Below are 21,597 nucleotides of genomic sequence, written 5' to 3' on the forward strand. Positions count from 1 at the left end.
GTTTCTGAAGCCCACTAATATTCAAGTTTCGAGGTCAGAGTTCCAAGTCTGGGAACAGACCAGCTGTTCGGCAGCATAAAGTGTCCTTCTTTATTGGGACATTTAACTTGCATTCCTAGGATAATCCACCACCACAGTAATGGCATCTTTCGTATCAGACACACAGTAACCATTCAGGAATTTCTTCTCCTCTATAAATAACCAACATCAATGCCTCAAAATAGTATTTATCAATCACTACTTAGCCTATCAAGATGGATACATTCTTTTTTGGGTTCCAAAGAATTCTTAATCCCTAATTAGGAGTTCTTGTTCATGGGCTTTTTAACTTTTTTTAAAGAAAACTGAATAGCTGTATACCACAGACACACAAAACACAGTTTATTGTATTTCTCCCAGAAGTATCTCACAAGCCACAGCAGGACAACAAGTGTTAGACAGTTCATGTACACACCTATCCAGCCATTTAGGCGAGAAAACAAATGCTTTTTCTTAGTCTGAATTATTCTAGTGTTGATGCAATATGAAACCAAGTTCAGATTTGACCAGGATACAACTCCCTTTTGCATGATCACAACCATTAATGGGCTGGTTGTTTCACAACAATACTTCAGAGAACTCATGCAACTTAAGTATCATGCTGGTATATTACCTTCTTAGCAATCTAAGGAATAGATCCAATCTAAGGAATCTGTTAGAACTTCCTACAGCACTTTCCCTAATTTTTTTTTTTCCTTATAGCACATAGCTCCTTTTAAGTGGCCCTGCTTTTGCTCTACCATCTATGAGGTATGAAACAGCACTGTTCTGTACAGTCATATAATCCCAGAATGCTTCGGGTTGGAAAGGACTTCAAAGATCATCCAGAATTTTGCCGGCTGCAAGCACAGACTGATACTCACAGAGTGACTGACCAGCAACTGCTCAGGACAATCTTGACCCTGCTGTCCAAACCCTACAGGGAAGGGCACAGCTAAACTGTTTGCAGGACAGAACTGGTTTGAGGTTGAAAACTCTGTCTCATCCTATGACCTACAGCACACCATGACTACTAAAAATCTTCCTCTCCCATTCTCCACTCACATCCTTCCAGAAGTAGATCCAGATCCCAAAAGCTCTCAAGCTCTAAAGTCTCACCAAAAATTTCAGCTGTTTCTGAAAACCAGGCTCAATGTTTCACATACCCTTAAGTCGCCATGTTCAAAGCTGAAACACTTTATGACATTTTTTTTGAAGAACTGAATTAAAGGATAACCATTATTTTCATATTCTGGAAACTGCTTCTTTCTGGAGCAGAAGCTTTAGAAGTTCAGAATTTCATACATTACAGAGAAAAACAAAACAAAGACCCTTAAAAACATAATAGCAGAACATGCCATATGGTTTTACCGCAACTTCTTCTGTCTTTGCATTTAATCAGTTGGTTAAACTATTAAAAATACAGTCCCCAAGAAACCCCGACACCTTCTGCCTGACCAGAAAAACCTCCTCCTCACATGGGTGAGTTGACTTAATTATGCCAAATCACTTAACAAAACTCCACTTTCTTGGAGCAGCTCTCTTAGAACCTTTCATTCACATCCTTTTTCATGCTGTCTTGATTTAATACAGTGAGGTCTGGATCCAAAGATTACTCAAGTCACCCACTCTTTCCATTGTCCTTAATGAGCCTTAAGCCAAGCCTCAGTACATTTGTTTGTTTTCAAACCTTGGCAATCCTAATCTAATGGGAAGGGAATTAAAAAGAAGGGAAAAAGGAGAGAAAATGAAGAGGTGTATGCTTAAACCAGCATTTCATTTGACAGTTTTTAGCTTGATATCATAAAGAAAAGCATAGTAATTTTTGTCGTTGCTGTTAAAAAGAAACCCCAAAAACCAAACACAACACCCCCACCCCCGAACCTTATAGAGAATCCAGGTCTTCTATTGAGCTCTTCTTACGTTTATATAGCCCCTCATTCATCTACATAAATATTACAGTGAAAGAACTGAAAGCCAATAGTTTGGTACTGTATTTGAATCAAAACGTACTGTCTACATCAAAGAAGAGTAACAGCCCAGTAACTTGCTGGATTAAACGCATTCTCCTCCCTAATTTGCAATAAATACAACATGACTGCCCTGTGACAACATGACTTTTTACACAGTCTAAACCAGTCATTCACCAAGATCCTAAATTAATGAAACATTTCAACACCTGTTTAAACTTCAAGCATGAGTAACCCCATTGTTGGGGACTGGCTATGTGCTGAAAAATTTCCTAAATAAAATCTTTCATGTTTAGATATAAACAATGTATTTAAATTCAGGACTATCAGTTTCATTTGAAACTCACTGAAGCCAGCAGTCCTAAACCAGTATCATAAAAAGGATTCCACCATAACGCTCCTTATATCTCAAGTTTTATAAGCAGTTAGCATTATTAGCATTTTTAACTCCTTTTACATTTAAATACCCAAGTAATCATTTGATAATTCTGGGATGTACGCATCAAAATGCTGTAATAGATTGTTTGGGTACCTGTCATGTCGTACAATAGGTGTAGGCAGGACACAGGTCAGGAGCCATCCAAATTCAGCCAGCGTGTGCAATAAAGGTCCGTAATCTGTTTTAATTTCACACCCCTACATTAATAATTATAAAAAGTAGTAAAGTGACTCTGTACAGGTTTTATTTGCATTTCTACAGAAATTATGATGACTCTCCTAATTTATAATGATATAACCCTTTGAGAGGACACTAAACTGTGCTGTTTTCTGTGGATTCACTATTTCAAACTGAAAACCATTTCAGAAGTTCAAGACTATGGAAGACTAGGAAATCAGAGAGAATGCACTAACTTTACAGTATGAGCCCTGATTCAGCAAGACATTCAAAGCACATCCCACTTGTTAAAGCTTGTCATGTTGCTAAATTAACGCCTAAAGCTTTTTCAACACTATAAAAGATGTCTCGATGTATTTAGGTTTTTACTTCACATCTGAATAATAAGCATCTCATATATATGAAGTATATACTAGCTATATAAGTTTTGGTGGTTAGTGGTTTGTTTTGGGTTTTTTTTTTTGAGTATTTTTTTTCCTATTTTCCTTTTTTAATTTGAAAGGTCTTAGTTTTATGTTATTTGTTATCACATTGGTAAACGTATTTACCATTGAATATTTGAAAAGTAAGCCCTTCATATCCTTCAACAATGATTACTTTCACATCTCATTAATGCCAAAAAATCTTATAATGTTAGAGTATTAAAAAACATTAGATAATTTTATTGCTGTACCATGCTACAGTAGTACACGTAAATTTATTAGGAAACATGAAGTCTTTCATACTTAGCTGTAAAATTTTACTAAGAATATACATTTGAAAAGCATACTCTAGTAATTCACAATCAATTTTTTCTTGTGCTGTTTCTAGGTTTGGGTATTTTCTTCCCCTTTTTATTGAAGGTTACTTCAGCAAATTGTGAGTGGGACTGCATTTGCTGAGATTATGTCTGAATTGGTCTGAAACAAACATATAAAAGAACCCAACAAACCAAACATTTTCTCTGGTGACTGAATTTGCTGATATGAATGCTTGCAAGTATCAGCCCATAACCCCTGCAGCATATTTTTTACGCACACTGATCAATGGCCACAGGTCTGACTTGATTCTGCTGATTCAACACTTTGGCTTATGCAGGTGGCTTCAAGAAACCACCATGAATGTTCATCAGCCACTAGTACAAGCATTCTAAGGAAAAAAAAACCCAAAGAAAAATATAAGTAGGAAATAGCATTGCTAAATAATCACCAGCTTACCTCAATGACTGTCCATTGTTCGACAACTATAGCATCATTTCCTTTCCTGTTAGAACCTGGAACCCCAGCACCTTCTTCTTCGTAGATAAATAATCCTTCTAAAGATTTAGGCAAATAGTCCCCTGCGAACATAAATGCAAATATAAACTGAAATATAAAGTTTTAGATTGGTATCTTGCTGAGATATGTACATGGACTTGTTTTTTTTTCATTGAACAGTCCTTTAAAATAAAATGAACCAAGACAGTGAACAAATTTCTTGTTATTTCTGTGTCTGGTGACAACCTGATGAAGTATGGGAGTCCATTTATTATTCAAACCCCTTTTTACTATACAAATTGAACTATGGACCATTTTACTTTCTCAAAAGCATTAGCCACTTCCATGATTGGATGTGAATTCCAGTTTCCTGTATTCAACATATCCCCTGCACTAGATGGGCATAAACCTTCTTTACTCCGATATTGTACGCTGACAGTAAGTGTGGCATTTAGTGTGGTGGGAGAGACCATAAAGATAAGTGAAGCATGAAGTGCAGAGCCTAACTACTGTTACTTAAATAAATACATAAATGGCCACAGGAAGAGCCTCAAACAGAAGTAATTCCTGCTGGGAAGGAAGTTTCAGAGCACAACTCCCTGACTCACTTGTTGAAGCCTTATAGTATCCGGTTAGCCCAAACTGAAGTTGAACATCAGATATTGGTTCATTTTATGGTTTTGCTTCTCCTAAGAGCCACTGGAAGCCTTTTGTACCTTGACTGCTGACTATCTTGAACTAAATTTGAGCAGTAAAATTATCTGATCCTCAGAATATCAGATTGAAATCCTCTCCAGTGCTGCACAAAGAGATTTGGGAAAATGACTGCTTTTGTCACAAACTCAAGGAAGGCAGACAAATTTAAAGAAAAAAAACCCCAAACACCTAGCAAACAAAGAAAACTTTGTAACACAACTGGTCTGGTTTTAAAAACTGATGAGATTGGCACAGAAGCTGTGCTATGTAAACCAGGAATTCCCATTTTTTTTTTTTTGAGCACACTTTAATGTACCATAAAATACCAACTATATCTTCATAATATTTTTTACTATATTGCATATAGCAGATTTATGTAGTTTGAGTTATGATTAGATACTTGCATGCATACATATCTCTACAATGTATTTGTAGATATATTGGACACGTTATTTTTGGAATGCACAACTATAACGTGACTGTACATGGAACCAAATATATGGCTTCAGGCACAAACATATGAATATCTGCACAGGTCCTAGCAATAAGTAAATACTCAATCTTAGAAACTCATGGACTTTTACCTTTCTTCAGCTTCAGGCAAATACTTAAAATGGGCAGCCCACCTACAACATGGTTGAATATTCCCATTTTTTTCAAAAATGACAGAATAACTACATTTTAAACAGTTATGACACAAGATACCTCCACTTGGTGGTATTTTGACACAAACTGATAATTCATAGTGTAGAATATCAAATTCACCTCTACTGAAAAAGCTACAGGTGGCTAACAGGTTCACCTGCCCATTCTGTCAATTACAATAGTTTATCTTTGTTAATATCAGTACTTAAAGGTTAATTAAAAAAAAAGAGCTGCATGATAAATAACAAAGCAGAAAAAGCAAAAATATCGCCATTTCCACAGCACTTCTACTAATCTTAGGTATTTCTATGACAAGAAGAGCCTTCAAGGCAGTTACAAATGGCAGAAACACCACAGTGATCCAAATGCCTGCTAAAAGGACTTACCTGGATTGCTTTTATAACTGCATCCTCTTTTGGCAGCAGAACACAGAAATTAGTGATTATTAGGATTTGACAATGATTTTTTAATTCTTTTAATGTTAAAACTTCCTCCTACCTTAAATTGGGTATTGCATTTTGATCCTGGTAACAACAGAATTCTGCTGACTCTACAGAACATCTGTAGAGTCCAAACCAAAGGAGGATTTCTGCGGCTGCCTGACTTGGATTGGTGTTTTTGTTTTTATTTAAATGATAGATAAAATTTGCTCATTTCATTAAAGCTATATAAAAGAACAACTACTGCTACATATATCTCACCACTTAAAAGCAATCAAAGGTGAGGTGAAGACAACAATTAGATGTACATGCAGACATACAAGAAGTAATTCTAGTAATGAGCCCAAGTGCTTAAATGCTTTTCCTTTCCAAAAAAGTATTCTAGGTTTCCCTTAGTTGAATACCAAAATCTGGTTATAAAGCTCTTCAATATGCACCTCAAGAACAAGTGTTTTAACTTAAGAACTCAGTAGCTAAATTAATTTTTTACTGTGGTTACAGAAACTTACCAGCTGCAGAATTCCATTTACATAGTGACCTGTGCCTTTGAATATAGCCAGTTTAATTCAGCAGCATCCCACCCATGAGTCTAACTGAAATACATACCAGTCAAGTGGGGCTGAAGCAGAAGCACCAACTGCTGCAAAAAGGCAGCATGAAATCCCTAAATAAGTCATAACCTTGGGTATTAAAGTTATTCACATAGAGAAAGGCAGACAGCTACAGGGGAATGAGAAGACTGTAAAACTGTGGTTGGACAACAGCTGCGAAGATTAGTATCAACAGCTGCCAAAACCAGTCCTTAGTGAATTATAACATAACTACAGAGTTTTTTTCCAGCTCTAAAATAGCTGTACTGAAAACTAGGAGTTTGATTTCTCACCTCTCCACCCCCAAAGAAACTTTCTTCTTCCACTGACTTCAATAGATAGGAATTATAATTTAAGAGCAAAAAAAAGATGACTAATACAGACTGCATGATTAGACAGTTTAAGTGCACAGAATAGGCAGTTTGAGAGAGACCAGCTGCCAAATTCAATCTGTGGTACATATTGTGATGTTGATTTGTTCCTCTGACAATCACTAAATGTACTGTATTGCCGAGCTCCAGAAACGCTGTGATTCATACCCAAAACTCGACTACTGAGAACAATGAAAACTGAGTTCCCACTATTTCTTTGAATTTTGAAGAATCTACATCATTTACCTTCCAGAGATTTTCCATATTTTCTTTTTTTAAAAGCCCTTTGCTAGCCCAAAGCTTGCAAAGGGGATGCTGAATGCAATTTATTTTAAATCAGAATATCAGAAAAAAGCATTAGACACACAGTATTACAACTATTCAAAACCCCAGTGATTCTGTCCTCCTTGTATAATTCCTGTAAGAAGCATATGAGTAAAATGAGTTATGAAAGCCATTTTAATACATTATTAAGTAAAGTACTACACTTGATTATCAGCGTGCATACTGCAAAAACTGTTTAAGGTCCCTGATACCTTTTTGCAAGACTCTTCCTCCACCGCAGCCGTGTTTTGCTTGCCTACAGTGAACTGCCAGAAGTGATTCTAAAGGGGCACCAACAACTTAGAACTTAATACAAGACATGAACAAATCCAATCAAAGTATCACATAACTGAAGTACAAATTCTAAGTTTGCTATCAAACAACATTTATTACAATAATAAATAAATTCTGAAACAATTGACTACGTCAGTCTCTCTTGATCTATTCCCCTAACACTTGGCTACTATTATTTTCGAGTAATTGTGCAACAGTAGCTACATCCTATTTTTTTTTTAACACTTCTAATTCCTGGCTCTCAGACAAATTCAGTTCAAATGGAAATTAATCTTTTAATTACATATTTTGCCAAGAACAGAGTTTTAGAGTTCAAAATAGTTCAGTCAATGAAGAGCTGCTCCTGTTATCAGCAGTGATACAGCACTATCTCGCAGCTCTGCCAAAGCGCGGGATTTTGGGCTCAGCAGAGTGTGTAGCAATGGGCATTGCTGACATCAGGCCTGTGTTTGTTCACTGGGAGGATGAAGGCTAGGAACCCTGAAGAGGCTAGTATGATCTGCCAGAATAAAAACTGAGATAGAACTGAAACTGGCAGAATAAAGATGAAAATGTGAAAATCCTGTGGCCTGAAGCTCTACCATTGTAACAATCTGAGTGTTAATGGAGCTGGTAGATCCTTGCAGGAGAGTAAAGGAAGGACCAGGGAAGACCTCTCCCCCAGCTGCATAAAATGGTCTTGGAGGATCTGCCTACAGTTGAGGGCAAGGAGAAACCCACATTTCTCTGTGTATGTCTACATCTGACTAGAACAACCTGCAGAAGCATTCTGAATCTTCAGGATCAACAGTTGAATTTTAATGCAACTTGGTGTTTTGGAAAGAATTTTTAAGCCCAGCAAATAGCTGGAGAGTGCAGGAAGTACAGAAGTCTGACTTAGGTAACAGTACAACAAGCACAATGAGAACTCAAAGTGCTCTTTTGTCTCAACAGAAGTATTCAGCAGAGTGCAGCACAGTATCTGCAGTGATCAGCAGAATATGAACACGAGGGAAACATCTATCTAATTATTTTTCTTCCCCCCATTATCTTTTCCTCAAAAAAACCCCTAAAAAAGCCCACTAGCATGAAAGATTAACTTCACTATAACACTACACTACTTTACCGCTTTGGAAATCCTCAGTTTGATAAAATGAAGCAGGAATTTCAGTTATTCAGAGCTACAACTGCCCCAAATCCCAAGTTATTCTCCTTTCAGGTATCAGATTCTATAAATATACAATGATTATCTGACCATGGTTACATACTGCTCTTCACACCAAGCAGCAACACATGATTTACTTTTTACAAATTATATACATATATAATATTACATATATATATATATACATATATAATTTTACAAATTATATACATAAACAAACAAAAGCTCCATGGTATCCAGGGACAGTACTCACCTTTAGAAGTTTCCCAGTGTACAAATGAATCAATTAATGACAATCCTTGTTTATAATAAAATGTGGTTAATTCTAGCCAGTCTGCTTCCAGTGTACTAATAACTGGCCCCTTTCTTGTTATTTTCATAGACAAGGCACCCTCGTGATAGGTCCAGCAGGTAGAATCATCATCGAAAACATTGAAGACTGTATACAGCTTGTCTAAGAAAAAGGAAAAGAGAATAAACCTCTGGAAGACAGTGCTCCAAAATAAAGCCACTACTAATCTCTTATTTCAACACGGGTTTCTAATCCTAAGCAACACTTTGAAGAATTGTTTCCTGATGTGACTGTACTCAGCTTGAGTCCTAAACACACTCAAGATGAAGTGTGAGGGGGACACACTCTGGGATACAAGAAAAATTTGAACGTATTACACTTGTGCTGTCCCTGGACCTTTCAGGTGCGTGGGTTTTGTATGGAGAAAATATACTAAAGCTAAGAAAACCCTAGTGGAAACAGGGTCTATTTCTGCTACTCATGGAACTTCTGACTACAAACATTTGAAATTACTTTAATAGAAGATGGAAGACAATTTTCTAATTTTTTTAAGTACCAGGAATGCTTTGTACAGTACTGATTTTGACCCATTACTTTCTGAAGATGACTTAAGTAACCGTATAATTAGCTGCCTACTGGGGTTTCCCACACAGTAAATGATGAGTTAAGCACACAAAACCTGCATATCCTCAAATGCTTTTTATATCTAGGCATTAATATAGAGCTGTTACAGAGTCAAACAAGCACTCATCAAAAATTAAAATTCACAAATTCATAGCATTTTAGGAAATCACCTGTGACAAGTTAAGTCCTAGCTATACAAATACATGCTACAAATACATTCACATGTATGCCACTGCTGTGAAGAAATAACACACAACAGTTTCTGGCAACTGCTCTCAGACTGTCTAGCACCTCAGTATCTGAGCAGTCTAAATTAACACAAACCAATCAGGTACCTGGAATAAGGCGCGCTAAGGACAAAATTTGGAACTCTTATCAGTAAGAGATCACTCTCCTTTTTATACAGTTTCATTTTACCTCCTCCACAGGTGGTTGTACTAGCATAAAATGTGTTAATCCTGACAAGCCCTAATTTCCTTTCCCATATACTAAAGTGAAATCACTGTCATTTTTATTCAGAAAAAGGTACTACGAAGTCTCCTAATACTATTCAATTGCTCATGAATATCAGAAATTGGCCATTTGCAAGTGGTCAAGATTCTTATGTTATAACCTCAAAATCTAGAACTCTAGAAATGAGTTTTGCATCTTTTGAGCAGACCTAAATAGAAATGGCATATCGAAGTGGCAGTACATACCTACATGCATGTAAGACTGCCTTTGAGAATTCACATCAGTGCACTGCTTGGTAATCTACCTGGCCACACCAGAATACACTGACAAAGCCCCTTAACAGAGGAAAGAGTTCCTGCTTTTTACTTAGAGGTTTTTTATTCTGCTACATATAACAAACCTAGTATTTCAAATTGTAAGGAAAAGAGTTAAGCTTTAACAGATTGTGCTATATAAAGACTGAGTTGTACCAAAACTTCTTTAATAAAATTGTTAAGGAATAAGAAGAACACTGATTTTCTCAGTGCTTGGAGTCATCATCATCCCGACAGCTTACAAACTGGAGAAAGTGCTTAGCTCTTAACAGGAAAGTGAAAAGGTTGCTTTTGAGAGCAATTAAAACATGTCTGGCCCATCAAGGAAGAACCTGTTATGTCAAAATGCAATCTGACATGAAAGTTTCATGCTGCCCACGTTCTACACAATACTATATTGCATTAGTTCTCATGCTTTATTTCTTTCTTTTTACCTTTCCCCTCCTAGAAAGCCAGAAGGCCTTTCAGTGCTTCAGTATCAGAAGTCACTGTTTTAGGCACTCTCACACAGACATAGGCAAAGTATCTTCTACAATTAAGTTTTCTACCACAGCACCAGTATTTTCCAATGATACTTTTCCTTCCTATACTACTTCCTTTTCAATGCTTATTTTTCTCTGGCGCAAATTCATTTTGTAACAATTATTCTGTTTGATTTCATGGTCAACGCATTATTTTAAGTGATCTCTTTCAGGACGCTCCTTGAAGGCATGTTAACCAGAAAGAATCCATTATGAACGGATTTGTTTATGTACATTATGTGAGGTGGCTAGAAGCACGTAAAATTACAGCTCTAGCTGGAAGGGGCTCTCTTTGTTGTCAGTTTCAAACAGGCAGAACTGGAATAATCATAACACATTCCTGGCAATCTATTACATGTTTATTATTTAAGTGAAAACTATAAGCATTTAGGAAAAGGATTTAAAACTTGATCCTAAAAGTTTTTACTGCCACATATTAGTTATACACATATGAAGCAAAAAAAGCTATGTTTGCATCATTTTTAAAATCAGAATTACACTGCGGGCAATTTATGTTGGTTTGGGGTTTTCCTTTTTCTTTAAACTACAAACTAGAATTTATAATATTCTATATGAAAAGTGAAATATTTTAATACATTACCACAGTCCACACACACATAGAAAAGGTAAATTCTACTTCTGTTTCTTCAGCTGGCAGCTTATTTAGAAATACATATGGATTTAACAAGACGTGTCTTTGAAAATAAGTACTTGATACAGTAGAACATGCTGTTGTTTTTTCCCCAACACCTTTTTAAAACAATAAACCACCTTGTTTCTGCAGTAAACAAGCAGCATTTATTACCGTCTCCTTTCCGTGGTTTAACAGGGCTGACTTCTCTTCCAAACTGGAAATCTGCATCCTGTAACAGACTGGTTTCTCCTTGCACTTCCTCCTCTATTCCGCTCTCAGATGAGTGACCACTCAATGTCCCTTCATTCCAGCTTTTATAGTTTTCATCAGAATTTTTTCTTCTGTGTTCCCTATTTCTTCTGCCTAGCGTTGATTCCAGTTCTGCACTTAAATCTGTGCTTGTTCCATTACAGGCTTTAGGTTGAGGAAAATGTTGCGTTACAAATCCCACAAACTTCTTTCCTCTTTTAGCAGCTTCGTTGACCTGCATTTACAACAGTGATTTTAGAATTGCATGTAACTCAAAAAAAAAAAAAAAACCCAAACAAAAAAACCTAATCACCACCAAACTTCTATATATGTGTTCTGTTTAACTACTGCTGATTTTCAGGGACATAAAGACATTACACTATAGTATAGTAGGGTGGCTTGTCTTTGCACACTACCCATGTTTCAAAGTAAATGGAAGTCTTCCAGCATGTCTCTGGACTCAGGCCAAGAGAGATGGCCAAAGCTGGTACTGACTTCTGTGTACTAAGTACTTCGTTTTAAACAAATCCAAAGTATTTTACTTGCTATGTCACAGTGATAAGCAGTACCATGGTGCAATAAGATAGTACTGTTTTTCTAAACATGTGATAGAAGTAATTCTAAAATTACTGACCACTAATACTATAGAAATATGTCTGTCATGCCTCATGATTCATTATCCTCAGGTTCCCCGAGAGGCTATTCAGCTTGACTATTACTGAGAACAGCAAAGAAAGAGAGGAAGGAGGGAGCTAGAAGCAAAGTAAAACCCTCTTTACTCTGCTTTCAGCCAGTGGTGGGTCTTTTTCTCTGCACTGAAGTCTCAAAACACAGCTGTAGAATATGAATCACCTATGAGATGTGTCTGTTCCTGGAGGTAGAGTTTTGGTTTGCTTTTTTTTTTTCCCTGGGATAAGGAGTGCTGCCATTTAGGAAGCTGATCCCACTGCCATCTTATGCCACAAACTCCCCTGTGCAATGAAGTCCTTCCAGGAAAATACAAAAACCCCAGCCCAGAAAGGAGAAATCACTTGGGAAATACTGGATTTAGAAATTTTAAACAACTCTGCGATAATTTCAAAGGTCATTAAAGATCCCCAGTAGGCTTTTTCCTCTACTACTTTCCTTGGCAACTAATGTAAAAGATATCACTGTAGCTCTTGTAATAACAACAGCTTCCTGTTTCAGCAAGTCTTCAGTTCTGCAGAGGAAGTTAAACACAAAAAGAACTAGCCACTGGAAGTTCAGTTTTCTTTAATTACACAATATTTTTAAAAGCTATGCCAAATTAATATTAATACAGTTACTGTGTATTTTATATTTGTTACAGAATCCTGCTTAAAAATTGAACATATTCACGTTCATTAGGAATACCCAACTTAACCAAGCAACATAAAACTTCAGATATTTTTCCTTAATTCCAGAAAAAGCTATCATACAAGCATTTTATAAAGACTGACTGAGTCTGGGCCTCATTCTGCTTTCAGTGGTGTAAGCTGCCAGTTTCCCCAAGCTTTACAGGGCTTAGTACCAAGTCCTAAATTAGAAAAAACAACTAGTGAAGAAACAATAACTCCCTGCACTTCAAAAAAAACCACTTTTTAGCTTTTATGAAATAACCCAAGGTTAAAACTCAAAACTAAAAATCCATCAACCACTCAATAGAATGTACATATATGGTAGAAATAAAAAATCTGAAGAGAAGTTTGAAGAAACCCCTCCATTACCTTTTCTAACAGTTCTTTCACTACCTCATTTGTCAGTGTTTCATACATTAAAGGACATTCTTCAATCACCAGCCTGGGGTGCCTTTGTCCTCTGGGTGCTGCATGCTTCTGGCTAGGACACAGAAAGAAAGCAGTCTTTGTCAGTAGTTTGCTGCTAACTTTGGCAAATGCTTGCATATAGAATTCTTCTCTTTTGGAATAGTTACGAATGAAACCCTGGCAATGCTTCTTCATACTTTTATGTACAGCTCAGTGGGGTTTGGTGTTTTGTTCTGTTTCTTACAGAAAGTGGTAGGTATTATCTATTACAATGTCAGGGTAAGAACAGTAATATTTAACAAGAATTTCAGCTGAACACTGTTAATAGACATCTTTTGGAAACTGAGCCTTACTGACAAACAGCCCTGCTTTTGTAATAAATAAACCCCCAAATCTCTGATAATGCAAAAAAATACAAATTTAAGCTATAAATGTAGCAAGCACAAAACAGGTTCAGTTTCATAGAAAACACAGTATGAACAGAAATGGATCTTTTACACTGTCAACATGCTACTTGATTTTTTTGTAAGTAGAGTTGCAGCTACTGTATGAAAGCGTAGGCAAACACTAGCAATACAATGCAGTAACAATTACTTCGGGTTAGGTAATGCTTAAATCACTCAGATATGAGAATCTGACAAGCTTTAACTTTCATTTAAAGAACAGTATTCATCATATTGTATCTAAAGCCAGTTAGGTTACTACTAAAATAACAGTAGTTGGTGTATTTCAATAATATAATGGGATTTTATTTGATGTTTCCTTCACACAGTTTTTTGCTTTAAAATGAAACATCAATGAGAGACCCCCACCTGTACATATGACATACCTGCATAGGAAATTGGGAAACTACACCCAGCAGTTTCACATGTAGGCTGCAGGGTCTTGTCTGCCACCTATTCAAGCACCTAATGGTTCAAACCACAAGTTCATAAGGATGCCACATCTATACGGACAGGGCAAGTCGTGAGAGTTGTTCGCTGTCAGTGTTGGCTCTTAGAAGCCTCAGCTCCAGACAGTAAATATTCTGCTTTTCTTACTCAAGCATTTGCCCACATGGACAACCTTCACCTCGTTTGCAGATGGATTTATAAAGGAGAGTTGTATGAGCAGCAAATGCCACAAACTAGGCTTGTTTAAGCAAAGTGTTTGAGAAGCGCCCTCAAATGAACCATGTTTTCCAGAAGAATTACTGGATTGGCAAGGGGCACCTTCCAACTCATACCCTTCCAGTCTTCCAAGAAAAAATGAAAGAACCTTTGTGCCTTGCACCACGACTCAGGATCAAAGGCAGAAACATGACAGCTCTTAAATGAAGTAACACTTTTCCAGTTATTCAAAATAAGATAAAAAGGTTATCTTCTTTGCATTCAAAGGAACTAATAGCACAGTTTCTTCATACATTTTCTCTATGACCACATGGTGATTACAATGCAGTGAACACAGGTATAATAAACAAGACTATGGAGCTTAAACAAAAACACAAACTGTTGACTCTCCCTCAGTGACAAAACCAAGCTTTTCTATGAGCTTCAATCACAGAATGAAGATTTCCTTCTTATTAAGATGAAAAAATAAACTCTGACAAACTAATTCACACTTTATAGGTCATTTTCCCTAAATAATGCTCTTATGGGAAGAGTGAAAACATGAAAGTTTTGAAATTTAAGAACAAAAAATAGACATGAGAGAATTTAAAGCAGCTTATTACTCCCTTAGTGTTTCGTGTAATCTTGTATATGTTGCAAGTTTTAAGACAGATGATACTTTACTACAAAGATGTAAAAGTAAAGGGTAAACTAACAATTTATCTTCCCACAACTGATGATATGCAACTTTGGATTTTGTATGGACATATTCAGAGGCAAAGTAAACATTAGCCTATTGTGTGCGTCATGTTAATTAACAAACATTACTAATTTAATTCTCTGAGGTGCTCATTTTAAGTTGATAATAAACTATGCATATGTTGAGCAACCCACTTACATACGACTTCAGTAATGGATCAAAGTATTCAACTTATTTTGCTGTTACCTTAATTTTAATCGTGAAAGTACCACTCGATACATGTGACTTGCAGGGAAACTCCTTCTACATCCAATTGGCAGCATAATAGGATGAACAGCTCCTACAACATATCCTTTGCTGTAATATTCTTCCACCTTAGGTGCTATATCCAACACAGAACTGATCTTGATGACTTCCGGATTTGAGGAAGCTAAAAGCATTGAAAGCAGAAGAGAAGCACGTGATTCTGTGTATGCCTATATACTTTTAGGGCAAGCTCCTTTTATGTAAACCACACAAAACCTATCCCAAGGCTTTACTAAGAAGCTACACATTTATACAAGGAAAAGCAAACTCACAACTGATGCAACAGTATACAACTAGTTGAAGTACATGTTTTTTACTAGTTACTCTATTTTTAATCTATTTGGCAATGCTTTCTGTTGGATCTAACTTTGCCAAGCTAATTCAAGAGCTACATCAATATCTAAACACGCAATAGGCCTGAACTTAAATCAACTATTTTGCCTAGCCAAAGCCTCAAACATTCTGAAGCGATAACCTTCAACCCTAGTTGTGAGGCAAATTCATGTACACGGTCCCAACTCCCTTTTCCAGCAGACCTAAGTGCATGTCACTTAAGTAAGCTATGCAGTGTCAATAATTTCTAAGAGGGTCTCTTGGAGTGTGTGCAAGCATTTCCAATCAACAGGTAAGAGCTAGGCACTACATGGCTACTGAGGGAGACTACATAAATAAAGGGAAAACTTTCTGGAGAATGATCCACAGCTTTCACATAGAGAAAAGAAAGATTCCACACTGGTTATAGATGATACATTCTGCCACAGTCAGTCTGTGGCAGGTCAGTATTTCCTGTTCCCCTCAACTCCAACTGAACTGTAGATGCTCCCAGAAAGCAGGAAATCAATACTTATGCACAGACTGTAACTGAAGAGTACTTATGCCAGCATATATTTGTCATCATCAAAATCTTCATCATTTGCAGATACAAACTCTTATGACAGCTTGGGTTGGAATCTGATGGTCTTTATCAGTGACGCTTGCAGCAAGCGATGTAATTTTTGTGTTCTAATGGGTCCCTCCCTTTCTTTGCAATACTTTCAGTTCATTAAGACCAGTGTCCAACTGTATTAAAGGATGCTCTAACTGGAATTAAGTGACCTCACAACACTTGTTCTGAGATACAAACATTTGAACATGCTGCTCTAAACATCCCCTTTCAAACCAGACTATAAGCTGAAAACAATTATATACACTAATTCACCTTTTATTCTGTAATATTTATATAAAAGAGATAAATGCAATGACATAAATCTCATTCACCAATATGTAAATTTATTTGTCAAGAGTTAACTTCATGTTCTTACATCCTCTTATCTACCTGCCCTATACTGCAGGCGGGCAACAGCACGGAATTGAAGGACTTTATCAAAGTCATAAAGTCTGCCTATCCTACTGGTTTAAAGTATCACAAATCAGATGTATGAACATTTAGTTTGCTTAAATCTTTCATTCTAATAAAGTGAAGAAGAATTCTGTTGGCTCACGAGTGATGTGTTCTGTAAAACATCAATTTCTACACTGCTTTCCCACTACAAAATGGGGATAATACTGGTATAGATACATTATAGAGGGCTTTAAAAAACAGAAACACAAAACAACAACCAAAAATCCCATCAGAAACTAATGTTTTACAACACTCAAGTAGTTTTAAATACCAACTTTTACTAAAGGGAAAAAGGAAGGGAGGCCTACTTTGCTTGTCACTGTAAGAGCACTAACAGCTTAGAAAAACTATCAAGAGGAACCAGAATCATGCATACCACAAGAAATGCACTACCAAAGAGTATCACTAGTATATATATATTGATGATTTATTGCTGATAACTAGCAAAGTCAACCTCTTAATGTAAACTCTGCCATTTTTAGTCATAAGGAACAGGCAGTTCCACTTTCTTGTGCTACCTTGCCTTTCATTTTTTTAAGCAGACAGTATATCACAGCTTGCCTTTCATAGATGGATGATATTTTGCCCTTTGGAATGCCTCTATCCCATGATTCTACTCACAGTAAGTCTAGAAGACATTAAGAATGTAATGTAGAAATAACTGCTTTACAGCCCACAAGCCAGAAAAGCAGGAATATGCGATCATCACTCATTTTGCAAACGTCTTAACCATTTTTCATTAAGAAAATTTCCTTCCTAATGTGATGTCAACAGGTAGCCAAAATACTTTCACTAGTAACAAAACCGCAGCTAAATCGCTAGCCGTATAGTAAACTTCAGATGCATGACATTGAAGATGATGACAAAACAGCTACTTCATACATATTCAAAATGCTATTCAGAGTGACAAGAACTTCACAGCATGTCATCTTAGTGGGCTTCATCAATATTCCCTCTTTTCCCTAAGAGGAGGGCTGTGAATAAGCATAAACATCTGCCTGAGTAGATACACTGGAACTATCTCTACTTTATGGTTAAACTGACCGCAAAAATAACAGCTGTTTTCATAACCAAGATATGCCTCATGATTGAGACTGCAGAATTTACAGTCCTTGACAGGCATTTAAAATTACACTTCAGAGTCCACTGCTCCTTTGCCTTTGTACTATTAAATCCCACCAAAATAAAAGAATGGCCGTAATTTTCTCATTAGGGATTCTCCTGATGCAGAACAACCTCCACAGAACTTAAAGCTGATTTTTACAGTAGGAATGGGAGTATTCTGGGGACCAGGAAGAAAGAAGCCAAAGTACTGTACACTGCTGGTAACCAGTTAAGATGCACAGGGACTCCAGCCAGCGGATTTAGACCATAGCATGGTTGACCTAGTCTGCATCATGGCCTGGGAGAAGATCAGGGACTCATGAAAGTCTCCCCAGCAGGCTCTCTTCAACTTCATATGATGAAGCAGAGAATAAGGAATATTAAATTGAAGTAACACATTTATGCTTGCTATACTTTTATCTTAATGCAGGACATAGCTTACTGTAGTATCTTACAAAGGATACTTAGCACAGATTTTCAGTTTTACTTGGCGCAAGACACAGTGGTGGCAATAAGTCACTCAGGCAAACGGCAATCTCAGATGTTGGGGAAGATACTGCTCTGGACATCAGCAGAGAGCCATGAAGACAATACACATCTTGACAGTGGAGTGAAAACTTTGGGCTAGAGTGCTAAAAGGCTCACACTTAGGTTTCATTTAGCTAAAGGATATTCAAGTAGCAGCAAGTATGTGAGCGAACTGAAGGGGAATGGGGGCGGGGAGGAAGCCCAACATATTCCCCATAGTACTTTAGCCAATCCCTGTATTTCATAAGCAAACAAAACTCAGAAATGCCTCCAAGACAGTAAACACTGCTTTTTTCTGTATTCCTTATCCTGGCTCTAAAAAGTAAAGACCCCAAACAAAAACTATTTTAAGGCCAAATAGACACACAGCTAGAACCATTCAATAGAACAGTTTAAAATCAACTTGCTTACAGTTAGAAGTCTAAAAAGTTAGGCAGCTATCTGAAATGGATCTCACTTATTTAGCATTTAAAACTCCACAGTAAGTCAATGAAGCTAAGCACTTTTGAATATCAGACTGTACAAGAGAAACCAAGCTTTCACTGCTGTACTGAGAGGTTATTAAAATAGATGCACCTTTATCTGCACCTGTTTGATGTGCTTTTTCTTTAAAGTCACAACCACCTTTACAACAAAGGTTTTACAGAACACTTTCAGAAACTTGTTACTTTAAAGCACAGCAAAACTATCCAGAACAATGAATGATCTTAAGTCTCAAAAAAACTTGCTTCAATATCCCTTCTGTTATCAGTAGGTAATCTATGTATGCACTTGGCAGCCTAGCTTTATTTCCAGTACATTACCACTACTACAGTCAATGTTTTGATTCTTTAAAAAGAACAAGCCAATGAGAAACTGTTTGTGGAAAGAAACAGAAAAACAAATACAGTTGGATGTCAAGTATTACAACTTTATAATAGAATGTGGCTTCTGTAAGTACCTTGCAGGTTTTTGATACAGATTGATACATGAATAGACTGATATGAACAAACCTGTTACTATAGACCTTTAGTTAAAACTAACCAGAGGCTAAGTTTTGTTTACAAACAAGTTCCTAAAATGTAACACAACATGCACTTACACTTTTCTCCCTTTATTCAGCCTTTCTAGCAATTGCATTTACTTCAAACCCTTATTATTAAGCATTTCCAATAGACTGGGTTGTTATAAAAGGCAAGTTACTACAAAGTGACTGCAAAACTGAGCTGTCTGTTCTCAGAGGGCAGCCATCTGGGCTTGTTTATATTTTCAAGTTGGTGGAACAGGGAGTTGCTCTGTTAGAGACAGGACACCCTCGGGAAGGAAGTATCCCACAGAGCACTGTCTGCCTCTAGCTACGCATACAAATTTTGGTTTATTTCGGTCACAATCTCAAAAGACTATTCAGCAGCTACACATAAAGCAGTCAGAAAACAACAGTAAGATGAACCTGTAAGGCTCTTAACTAAAATACCTGCTGAGATGCTGTGGTGGGCATAAGAGGGGAGGCTACTCCTGGTATACGCATAAGAAACAGACTTACTTCTGTGTAAAGTAGCAAGGACAATGACAGCCTGTTTTTGGAAGTTGAGTCCATTTTTACAAACTGTTACTCACTTAAGGCTCAGCACAGTGCTTTCTGAACCATCACACTGAATGCAACACAACCATTATTCAGTGAGTAAGAATGGCAGCATCTGACTCACAGGAAACTACGAAAAACTCTTAACAGTTTTTTAGCCAGCTTCCTTGACAAGGACAGCTGTGTAATTTGGAGGGCTTGGTTGTTAAAAATACTTCAGCAGTTTCCACTGTAATTTTATATAAGTGAGGACCTTCGTCATGATTTGTGTTTCAAAATAAAAGTCTTACTTTTATCAAAGCTAGCCAAAGTGTATCTAAGATTTACTGTAAGTTAAACAAGACAGAACACAGTTAAATCTCATTCCTTGATTTCTCTGAATAGTAAATATATAACATAAAAAGATACCTTCTAAAGTAAAATCCAGCAATACATATTCATAAGCAGAATCCGTCTTTGTTTCAACTTGTGGTCTCTTCAATGTAGAAAAGATTTTTCCAGGGCTGCTATCATCTGGGTCTTCCAGCTTTCTCAGTCCGCACCCCATGGCAAGATCTGCAAGTGATTAAATTGCAGGAAAAGGCAGGAGGGAGCAGCAAGATCTGTCGCTCTCACTACAGGGGAAAAGAAAAAGTGTCCAAGTAATTCCCTTTGATTTTGTTTTCTATTAGCTGTAAATCCAGACAAAGTCCAGTTCCCAAATCAAAAAGCCAAGGTACTTTCCATTCATTTTTTTATATAGAAACAGCAAGCCCGTGAGGATTTTAAGCTACAAACTTGGCAACAGTAGGCTTGATTTCGCGGCAGTGTAAGAGCTGCTACAAACTAGCAGAGATTTTCCATGCCACGTCAATTTACAGCCAGCCCCCTATCAGGGCTCTCTTACAGAGGACACCAATAGTGCTTTGTTTGTCCTTCTAGGCTGGCTGAGGGGGGGGAGAGAAGGGAGTAGAAGAACTAAAAAAGAAAGTTAGAAGCTTGTCTGTAACTACTTACCTCCAGAAGTTCTCAACTGCAGTCAGAGGGAAATAAAGCAAGTTAGTCAGAATGAAAGAATGAGAAAAGAGCCTCAACATGGTTGGAGACGAAAATCATTTCCAGAAAGGAAGTCAGCTTCAAGAGGAAATTGCTTCTGGCATCTCAAAGGGCAGAAAAGTAAATGAAAAGCAGTTTAGTCCTTATTTTAAATTTCAAAGTTTGGTTCCTATTTCCTTTCCACAGGAACTTTCCTCCAGAGTGAAAAAGAAAAAAACAAAACCAAAACCATGAGCAGAGTGTAATATATTGCAATAATATAAAAATAAAAAAGCAGTACTTTCTTGTCAAGAAAAAACAATCAGAACGTACACTGCTAAAATCAACTTAAGTGATTGGCTTTGATAAACACTGAAAAATGACAGTGCAATATTCCTCATTTCAAATCACAACTTCTTCAAAGTTATATATGAATATAGTTACAAAATTTTGTTCCCCTTTTTTCATGGTATTGAACAACCAAAATCCTCTTCTTTTCTATCAGGTTGACCTCAGCTGGTACAGCCAGGGACTTCCAACACTCTTTCCTAAGTGTTTTGCTTTAAGTCCTTAAAATTTAGTATGATTTGAAGAGCTTTAATACTGCAAGTCACTTGTAACTGCATTACACCTGATGCACCCCATGGTAATACATGGGGAAAGAAGGAACAGTGACTGATTTTCTAAGGAGGAACAGTGACTGATTTTCTAAGGCCTTC

The 21,597-nt window shown here is 36.9% G+C and overlaps 1 protein-coding gene across 2 annotated transcripts in view; it reads right to left on the reverse strand.

Annotated features, from left to right (window-relative positions):
- Window positions 1–20,949, reverse strand: part of RFTN2 (raftlin family member 2) — a 32,999-nt gene extending 12,050 nt beyond the window's left edge. The window contains exons 1-8 of one of the 2 annotated variants that reach the window (XM_065669987.1): window positions 20,861–20,949; window positions 20,273–20,478; window positions 15,231–15,414; window positions 13,158–13,269; window positions 11,353–11,665; window positions 8,597–8,797; window positions 3,801–3,922; window positions 2,521–2,624 (exon numbers count right to left, since the gene is read on the reverse strand). In XM_065669987.1, coding sequence (XP_065526059.1) covers window positions 2,521–2,624; window positions 3,801–3,922; window positions 8,597–8,797; window positions 11,353–11,665; window positions 13,158–13,269; window positions 15,231–15,414; window positions 20,273–20,411 — 1,175 coding nt within the window. In that variant the 5' untranslated portion in view covers window positions 20,412–20,478; window positions 20,861–20,949. Of the gene's footprint in view, window positions 1–2,520; window positions 2,625–3,800; window positions 3,923–8,596; window positions 8,798–11,352; window positions 11,666–13,157; window positions 13,270–15,230; window positions 15,415–20,272; window positions 20,679–20,860 lie in introns of those variants that run through there. The other variant, XM_065669984.1, reaches the window with a different exon arrangement.
- Between the last annotated feature and the right edge of the window lie 648 nt (window positions 20,950–21,597).

This window comes from Lathamus discolor, chromosome 3 (assembly GCF_037157495.1).
Source record: "Lathamus discolor isolate bLatDis1 chromosome 3, bLatDis1.hap1, whole genome shotgun sequence".
NCBI lineage: Eukaryota > Metazoa > Chordata > Aves > Psittaciformes > Psittacidae > Lathamus > Lathamus discolor.